The following is a 9,607-nucleotide window of genomic DNA, read 5'->3' on the forward strand; positions in this document are numbered from 1 at the left end:
GCTGACGTTTCAGATCGGCTCATTAGGGGCTTCTCAATTGCTCCCAAAGTGCCACAGAGTTTGATGCAAAGCGCAAGATGAGTGAACTGAGTTCCAACGTCCAGAGCAGGTTTACTGCCATCAGGAGAACCAAGAACTTGTCAACTGTCCTGTCCTTGAGTACCCCTTGCCCCACCTCCACAACCCCTCCAATCTGGTAGTTGGGACAGAAAATGCCAACCAAGGTGAGCAAAGGAAGCGAGTTAGAAGTAAGAAGTGTAGCACTGAGAGAAGAGGGGAGGAAAAAGCCAGCAATTCCACGGAAGCATAAAGCCCCAGGTATCAGGATGAGATCTGAGAACCGTGAAGGGAGGAGGGGTTGAATGAGGTAACCATACCTGCCTGGGCAACACAAAGGAGCTGAGATTAGAAACTTTTTCAAGGCAATTGTCAAAAGAGATCAAAAAAAGAGGTCAACGCACTCAAATTTTACAATCTTGTGAAATTCAAGCCCATCCACCCTGATGGAAACTGGGAAGGGGAGCATTGGTCTGTGCTCCGATCAGTACCTTTTCCTAACAATCTTCAGTCTTGTAAACAGGGTTTGTCTAACGGTCAGTGACTATACATGTGGGAGCGAAGGAAGAAATAGCAGAGACTTCTGGTCTACTCCTCCCAATCAGAGCCAGAGCAGGAAGTTTTCAAAGTTAAAGTGGAGTTGGGAGAGTGAAGCAGCTAAGAAAAGCCTCTGCAAATAAAGGGAAATGGTCATGGCATCTGCAAGGAGCCAATCTTCAAGGATGGGAAAAATCCCTAGACTGTGGAGCAAAGAGCCAAGTTAATCAGGTCGGACACAGTCCCTGTCCTGCATAGGGCTCACAGTCTAAGCAGGAGGGAGACCAGGAGAACTGTGGCACAGAGAAGTGGCTTGCCAAAAATCATACAGCAAGTAACTGGCAGAGTCGGAATTAGAATCCAGGTCGCCTGACTCCCAGGCCCAAGGTCTTTCCACTGGGCCATGCTGCATCTCATATGCTATGCCCTGCCTGAGGCATTGATAGGCATGCCAAAGGGGCACAGAAAGGAATTCCGTTTGTCCTTTTCCAGTCAAAGGATAATCGATCAATCGTATTTACTGAGCACTTACTGTGTGCAGAGCACTGTACTAAGAGCTCCCTCCCTAAGAACTCCTCCCTCCAAGTGGCTGGAGGGAGGAGTTCTCACCAGCCATAAGAGTCACAAAGGGTAGCAACCTTCACCCAACCCAAGAAATAACGAAGTGAAGCAATGCCAGAGGCCAAGAAGTTCAGCAAATGCAACTCTCAGGGGCAAAGGCCACTGCCCTCTCGCATCTATCTCCCCTCCTGGTGCAGTAGGACAGTTGGGACCTTTGTAATTTCCAGGCAGTCTGACCCCAACCCACATTCCAAGAGCTTAGTACAGTGCTCTGCACATAGTAAGCGCTCAATAAGTACTATTGAATGAATGGGCTCCTTTCCTCCCACTCCAAACTGTTCCCCCAAACTGTAGCACACTCCCAGAGGCCCTTGTTACAGGAACATTTTGGGAGCTGAAACGCTGAGCTGAGCACTTCTGCCAGAGGCGCCTGAGCGGCCCAGAGGCGATAAGAACTTCCCCTCATTGTGCTTTTTTGCCTCTTGGCGGGATGCTCCCTCCAGACTTGGAGCACAAGGTAGCTTGTTCAGCTCCAGAGAACTTGTCTTCCGCCCCACTGGGGAAATCCTGATATTTTATTCCTACCTTTAGCCTTCTCTACATCCTCACCTCACTCCAAATCCCTAAGGTCCCTCCTCCTGGGTGCAGTTTACCAGGCAAATCTAATGGCAGAGGAAACAAGGACTTTGGGCTGGACATAAAATTGGATGGTTGGGTTTTTGCAGGGGCCAGAACCCGGTACCACTTTCCCCAGGGCCCCTTTGGCCTGAACTCCCCGAGTTTCTCATATCTACCGGCACTGTACTATTACACTGTTGACTAAGGTCTCTGGGACCCCAAGATGGAACCAGATATGACTCTGAATTGTAACTCAACAGGATTTTACCTGTTAAAGGTTCCAAACTCGGGTTTAAGTCACCAATATAATGGGAACTGGGAAAGTCTGTTAAAAAGAGAAGATTACCAGACTGCAATTCACAGATTAAGATGAAACAAAAAGTCCCCCACAATCACTGGCACTGCATCTCTCCCCGACAATTCTCTTATCATTCTGTCTGATTAACCTTGCCTGGGGAAACTTCAAAGAGGGACAATGGGCCTTTTATTCATTAGGGGGAAGCTCGGAAGTGGTAGCCCTCGGGGGTAAAAGGCAAGTCCCCTTGCTCTAGTGTTGGGAAGCTAGCCTGTGAAAGCATAGCCCGGCCTCCAAGTCAGAGAATCCCACAGTAATGAACTCTTGAGATTCCCCCAACCCCCACCCCCTCCCCCCTCCCAACCCCCATACTTGCTTTTGAATCAGTTTGGGGCATTATCTGCTAACTTCAGTTCATTCATCCTTATGTGTCTGTCCCCCTCCTTTAAACTGAAATGTGTCAATGTTTCCCTGCCCCCAGGGTTTAGAACAGAGTTTTGCCCATGGAAGGTGCTTAATAAATACAATTTCTCATCTTTGATTAGTTTTGGCCACTGCTTCTGCTGGATTTGAATTCTCAGAGACGAGCATTTGTGATTATTCACAACCCAAGGCTTTCTCCTCCACCACATTTTCTGGAATGAGGCGGCACAAGTTGGAAGTAGCAAGTAGCAGACGCAAATTAATCCAGAGAAACCCTGAGAAGGTGACTGGAGGGAGGAGAAGAGGACAGACACTCTCAGCCATTTCAGGACTTTAAATTGAACACTTCCCCTTCATGAGCTTCAACCCTGCCCCACTGTTTTTGTCATTCAAGGGAATGAACAGAACCTTACCTTTCAGGCAACCTCCCCTCCTCCCTCCCTCCAATCCCTAGTCCTTCAGGGTGAAGGAAAAGGAGCTAAGAGAATGTCCTTTTGTAGGACACAGGAGCCCAGCTCCGAAGAGGGAGGAAACTGGAGAAGTCATACAAGTCCAAGACATCAAGAAATAAGCCCAGATAGGACTGCCCCCAACCTGGCCAAGATGTTCAATACAAGTGCAGCCCTGAGAGCATCTTCACAAGGTCTATTCCATGGCTTACCAGATTCTCCCATACACAGAAACTTAGTGGACAGCTAAACGGCACAGCTGACATTTACGATGGATGTTTGTCAAATGAATATCCTTCCACGTATAATCAACTGCATTTAGTGAACACTTTTTGGGTGTAGAGCACTGTACTAAGTGTTTGGGAGAGTACAACTCAAATTGCATTCACCCAAGTGCTTATAAAATGCTTTGCATCCAGTAAGTGCTCAATAAATATGACTGATTGATAAGGTACAGCAGAGCTGGTAGACATGTTCCCTGCCCGCAAGGAATGTTCAGTCTACTGGGGAAGACAGACATTAAAATAAATGACAAATATGTACATAAGTGCTGCGGGGCTGAGGGAGGGGTGAGTAAATCCAAGTGCAAGGTCAACTGCAGAAGGGAGAAGGAGTAAGGGAAATGAGGACTCAAAGAGGAAGACCAATTGGAGGAAATGTGATTTTAATAGCGCTTTGAAGATGGGCAGAGTGATAGTTTCCAGTCGGATACGAAGGGGAAGTTCCAGGCCAGAGGTAGGACTTGGGCAAGGGGTCTGCTGTGATCGTAATCAAGATACGGTGAGTGGGCTGGTGTTAGAGGAACCCGGTGATGGGAAAATCAGCCGGTATAATAGGAGGTTCTATCTGAAGATAACTGAGCGTTTTAAAGCTAATGGTAATGAATTATCTTTCTACTATCCTAGGATTCTTTTAAAATGAAAAAGGAACCGGGGTCTGGGGTCTTGGTGCAAATGCAGTTTTTTTTTTTTTGCTTTGATATGCAGGGGTTGGGAACTGAGAGGAGAGGGAGGGAGGGAGGAGAAGGGGAGAGGAGTTAATTCCCCCTTTAGTAAACCTCTGCTTTGGTTTGGGGCTCACACTTTATAATGGAGTAGGAAGCTTACAAAGCCCCCAAGCCTAGTCTTTGCCAAATCCATATTCAGAGTTGGGAGACGAGAGGAAGCCTTCATGCTAAGATTACAGTGTATAATTCTGACATTTGAGCCGGCCGCCAGCCAGGATGAGAGGATGTGAGGTTGGTAGCCTAGTCTACGGTTTCATCCTAAAGGGACACAGGATCCCCAACCTTTAAGGACTCCTAACCGAGTGTGCCTAAATGGGGTTCATCATTAAACCTCTAAGTGAAAAAACAAGGACTCCCACAAACCCCTATCAAAAGAGGGAAAAGCACACTGAGGGGAAAAAAAAAATAAGCTGCAGTCCAGCTTCCAAACCTCCTCAGCCATCTGTAGAGTTCCTCAGGCAGGCCCTCCTCAAAGAAGACTAATCTGTCCTGAAGAACTGCACAAGGGCATTCCTTAACTCTGCCCTTCATTCCAGTACGACCAAGCCCTTACATTCATGAAACCCATCTTTATGGTTAACCTACATCCCCCACGCTGCAACTTAAGCCTGTTTCCACTTGTTCTTTCCCCTTTTCCCTCCACACCAGAAAGCCCCTCCCCTCTGCCCACCATCTCTAGGTGAAGCTCCAGAGATGACCACGGATCTGATGGGCTGCAGATCTTACCCCAGAAATGAACCCCTTGTCAATCGATTAGAAGGAGAAGGTCCCCCCCATTTAACCCTTTCATCTCCTGCAGAAAATGAAAAGGGGGGGGCGGGAGGAGAGCCGGAGGGAGAAGGAAGCACGGTACCCTTAGAGACACTGATGGGGCGGGGGTGTCCCCGTCTCCCAGCCCTCCCCTTCCCCCGCCCCCTCACTTTCGCATCTTATCTTTACACCCCGTTCCTGTCCCTTCCTGCATTTTCAGCAAACGTCTCCCCAAATTGTAAGCTCCTTGAGAGCAGGGATCGTTTCTACTAACGATTCATTCACTCATTCATTCAATCGTATTTATTGAGCGCTTACTGTGTGCAGAGCACTGTACTAAGTGCTTGGAAAGTACAATTCAGCAGCAAATAGAGACAATCCCTGGTCACACCGGGCTCACAGTCTAGAAGGGGGATTGCACTTTCCCGGGCGATCACTTCAGAGGTGGGGGAAGAGTGGGCGCTCAGTAAGTGTATTCAATCGTATTTATTGAGCGGTTACTGTGTGCAGAGCACTCTACTAAGCACTTGGAAAGTACAATCTAGCAACAAATAGACCATTCCTGCTCACAACGGGCTCACACTCCAGAAGGGGGATTGCACTCCCCCGAGCGCTCAGTTCAGTGCTGGGGGCAGAGCGGGCCCTCAATAAGTGTATTCAATCGTATTTATTGAGCGGTTATTGTGTGCAGAGCACTGTACTAAGCGCTTGGAAAGTACAATCTAGCAACAAATAGACCATTTCTGCTCCCAACGGGCTCACGGCTTAGAAGCGGGATGGCGCTCCCCCGAGCGCTCAGTTCAGTGCTGGGGACAGAGCGGGCGCTCAATATGTGTTATCGATTGCTTGAGTCCCCCCCGAGGGTCGACAGGGGAAATGCCCCCTCCCCGACAGAACTGCCCACTCTTGAGAGGGGGAGGGCAGAAGGTGGTGGGCTCTGACCCCTCCCGCCTTCATCCTCTGCGCGGTCCTGGGGGGGGAGCGCGGGTCGAGGAGGGAGAGGTGGTAATAATAATGACTATAATGGAATTTGTTAAGCGCTTACTATGTGCCCAGCACTGTTCTAAGCAGAGGAGCAGCGTGGCTCGGTGGCAGGAGGCCGGGCTTGGCAGTCAGAGGTCATGGGTTCTAATCCCGCCTCCGCCACTTAGCAGCTGTGTGACCTGGGGTCACTTAAGTTCCCTGGGCCTCAGTTCCCTCATCTGTAAAATGGGGATTAAGACCGCGAGCCCCACGCGGGACCACCTCATTCCCTTGTGTGTCCCCCCTGCGCTTAGAACCTAGTGTTTAACCAATGCCCTGATGATGATTATTACTATCAGAGAAGCAGCGTGGCTCCGTGGCAAGAGCCCGGGCTTGGGAGTCAGAGGTCATGGGTTCGAATCCCGCCCGGCTCCGCCACTTGCCAGCCGCGTGACTGGGGGCAAGTCGCTTCACGGGGCCTCAGTGACCTCATCTGGAAAACGGGGATGAAGGCTGCGAGCCTCACATGGGACAACCCTGTACACCCCCCGCGCCGAGAACAGCGCTCTGCACCTAGTAAGCGCTTAAACGCCAACATGATTATTATCATTTCTCAGCGCTGCTCCCCACGCTCCGCGGGCCGTACCTGGATGGTCTGGTTGGGGTCCCCTCCGGCCACGGGGCCCCCCACCAGCTTGCAGTAGAGATCCTGGGTGGGCCGGGCGGGGCCGCGCGGGGCGGCCTCCTCGCCGCAGGTGGCCGAGGCGGAGATCTGGGTGCCCTCGGCCAGGTTGAAGTAGGGCGGGTGGAGGCTGAAGCCCCCGAGCCCGCCCGGGCCCGGGTCCCCCTCCTCCTGGGACCGGCCGAGCCCGGCCACCAGCAGCAGCCGCAACAAGTGGGAGAGTCCCAGGCGGCGGCGGCGGCGGCCGGCGGACGCCCCTTTCGCCATCTTTCCCGGCGAGGGAAAGGGCACGGCGGGGCTGGGAGAAGACGCCGACCCGTCCCGGCAGGTTCACCTCTTGCACTGACCATCGCTTCCCCCCGCTCCGCTCCCACCCCGGCCCCGCGGGGGGGCGCCCTCGAGCGCTTCCATTGGCCGGCCGCCCCCCGGGAGGGGCGGGGCCTGGCCCCGGCGGCCGCTCCCATAGGCCGGCCCCGAGGGAGGGGCGGGGCTCCGCGCCGGGAGCCGCTCCCATTGGCCCGCCCGCCCGCCCGCCCGTGACCACGCCCCCTTTTAACCCTTTCGCCCCCGGGGAGCGGGCACCTGCCGGGACACCCCCCCCCCCCCCCCCCCACCCCGTCCCGGGGAGAGCGTGGGAAAAGCCTGGGATGGGGCGGGTTTCCTTTGGGGAAGGCCACTGAGGCGGTCGGAGGGCTCATGCATCCCCCTCCCAGCGCTTAGACCAGTGCTCGGCACAGAGGAAGCGCTTAACGCATACCATCATCCTCATTATTATTATGGGAGGACGCTGCGGAGGTCCCGGCGGCCCGTCCCCGTGCCATTGTTTGAGCGGGCGGGGGCGGGAAAGGTTGGAAAAAGATCTGATTGTTTCCTATTTCAGTTGGGATGTTTTTCCCCCTCCCTCTGAGTTGCGCGAGGCGGGAAGGAGAACCGAGGGCCTCGGAAACAGTCTCTTCCCCTCTCCCATTTTCTCCCTTCTCCCATTTTCTCCCCCGCCTGTCTCCCGCTGGGTCTCGCCAAGATGGCACCGAAAGGGGTCAATCCTCCCCCCCCCCCTCCATCCCTATAGTTATCCTCGAAGACGTCACCGACGGGGAACTTCTCCCCCTGGCATTATTATACAAACAAAGCAAGTGGCCAAAGAGTTTAGCCGGTCTTCATTTTTCTTTCCCCCCCCCCCCCGGTTTTGAGGCTGGTGCAACTCTTGGCATCGGAATCAAACTGCACTCACATCATCCCGGTATACGAAATTTAGCATAAAAGGACTATACTATTCCAAATTGTTTGAGCAGGAACTTTATCTGCAAGCATCTGAAGTTGGCACACCTTGCACCGTCCCCAAAGGGGGTGGATGCTGTTTTGTTATTAGTCCATTAGCCGCAATCATCAAATCATACTTATGAACAACTCTGGAGTATTTTACTGCGAATAGAAGGAGGCGGTGTCTGCCCGGAAGAATTTATGATCCGATTGATATAAACAAAGCAACCTCTGACCACAAAAAGCCTTAGTCCTGTGGAGGGAAAATGGTGGCTTCACAAATGTATCCCATAGACTGTGTGTTTAGATAAGGAGGCTTAAAACTCAGAACCCAAACCCCTGGGATTTAGGTCTGGGAAAGACCCGATAAACAAGAGAGCTATTAAATAGCAGTCTAAGTTTGGGTCCCAGATGGGTTTTTTGCATTTGGGTGGCTCTTGTGATTGCTTTCCATCCCTTTTCCCTTTGCATTTGCCAGACCTCATCCTCGGGGGAACCCCTTCTCAGCAGCATCTGTTCGGCCTCCGCTCTTCGTAGAGTATTGAAGCCAAATAGCAGACCAATCTTCATTGACCTTAGGGGATTTGCAGGATCAGAAACTATACTGCTGGTTTACAAGGCGCTGGATTTGAGATAGAGCTCTCAACTTCTGGGACCCGCAGAGGTGTTGCTCGCCATCCTTTTACCCCAGGCATAGATGCCAATTTTTCAAAGTAAGTGCAGCATTGAAAAGGGGTGAGAATTTTAAGGTGAGCCCTGTGTGGGATAGGGATTGTATTGGATCTGTTCATGTTGCATCTACTCCAGGCTTAGTACATATCCTGGGCATGGAATGTGTCAGTTAAATTGTTCTTACTCTTTTACCCGCCTAGTACAGTGCTCTACAGACAATAAGCACTTAATAAAGGTGATTGACTACATATAGTGTCTAGCCCATAGCGCTTCACAAATACCACTATCATTATTACTGTGAGGGGCAGCTGGGGGCTGTGAGAGGACAGACTTCAAAGAATCAATTAACCTGAAATCAGTCAAGCCAATAAACCAACACTGGGTTCTTTTCAACCCAGACTGAAAACTTTCAGATCTTGCCAGAGAGCTGGGGTGAGCAATCAGGGAATCTAGCTGATTCAGCTGTGTGGCACATTGCACGTGGGTTCTCCTGCCCCCATGGAGCAGGCACCTGTGATCCCAGATGATTAACAGTTTGACAGCAAGTACCTGAACTTTTAGTTGGAGAACTAGGCAGAACTGGGTGGGCACGCCTGTCCCATAGAAACCAAACACAATTTGGAGGGCTCACAGTCTTAATCCCAATTTTACAGAAGGGGTAACTAAGGTACAGATAAGTGACATGTCCAAGCATGTCACTTACATAGCAGACAAGTGGCAGAGCCAGGATTAGAACCCAGTTTCTTCTGAGTCCCAGGCCCGTACTCTATCCAGTAGGTCATGCTGCTTGTAGAGGAGAAGTTCATATGCCCCTACTGCAGAACTGGGTAACCTTCCTTACACAGTAGAGAAAGTCCCTTATGCTAGTTGGGAGGAAAAGATTGCTCTTATTACCACTCCGCTGGTTAAAGATCACCTCGTGAGCAATCAGATGTTTGGTTTTAGGTACTTCTGAAAGTTTTCTATAAATCTAACATCTGGCCAAGGAGAAAATCCTACGGGGGGGGAGGGGGGCGCCAGCCTGTCGCATCCCTTGAGGACATTTTCCTCACTCCCCTCATCAAGGAAGCAGGGCATCCCGGCTGATATCCTGGCCTGCCCTGCCTCCTCCCACCCAGTAGCCGGAAGATCTGGCTGAAGGGGATTTTGTTCTGGCCCCAGCTTTCCCAGCTAAGGGAGGTCAGCTGTCTCCAAGGAATACCATAAGACATGAGTGTCTCATTCCTGCTGACTGGGGGTTGTGGGGAGGGATTACTGGAGGTTCTGAATGCTGATAGGGAACCCTCCAGGACTGCTCTGTCCTTGAGAAGGCAGGGGATAGGAATTCCCCCTTG

General features: G+C 51.6%; 1 protein-coding gene across 1 annotated transcript in view; it reads right to left on the minus strand.

Moving 5' to 3' along the window:
* The window catches only part of LAMA5 (laminin subunit alpha 5), a 118,392-nt gene extending 111,720 nt beyond the window's left edge, over positions 1-6,672 (minus strand). The window contains exon 1 of the mRNA XM_029070671.2: positions 6,306-6,672. Within this exon, the coding sequence (XP_028926504.1) occupies positions 6,306-6,608 (303 nt within the window). The 5' untranslated portion in view covers positions 6,609-6,672. The remainder of the gene's footprint in view (positions 1-6,305) is intronic.
* Between the last annotated feature and the right edge of the window lie 2,935 nt (positions 6,673-9,607).

Source organism: Ornithorhynchus anatinus, chromosome 8 (assembly GCF_004115215.2).
Source record: "Ornithorhynchus anatinus isolate Pmale09 chromosome 8, mOrnAna1.pri.v4, whole genome shotgun sequence".
Lineage (NCBI taxonomy): Eukaryota > Metazoa > Chordata > Mammalia > Monotremata > Ornithorhynchidae > Ornithorhynchus > Ornithorhynchus anatinus.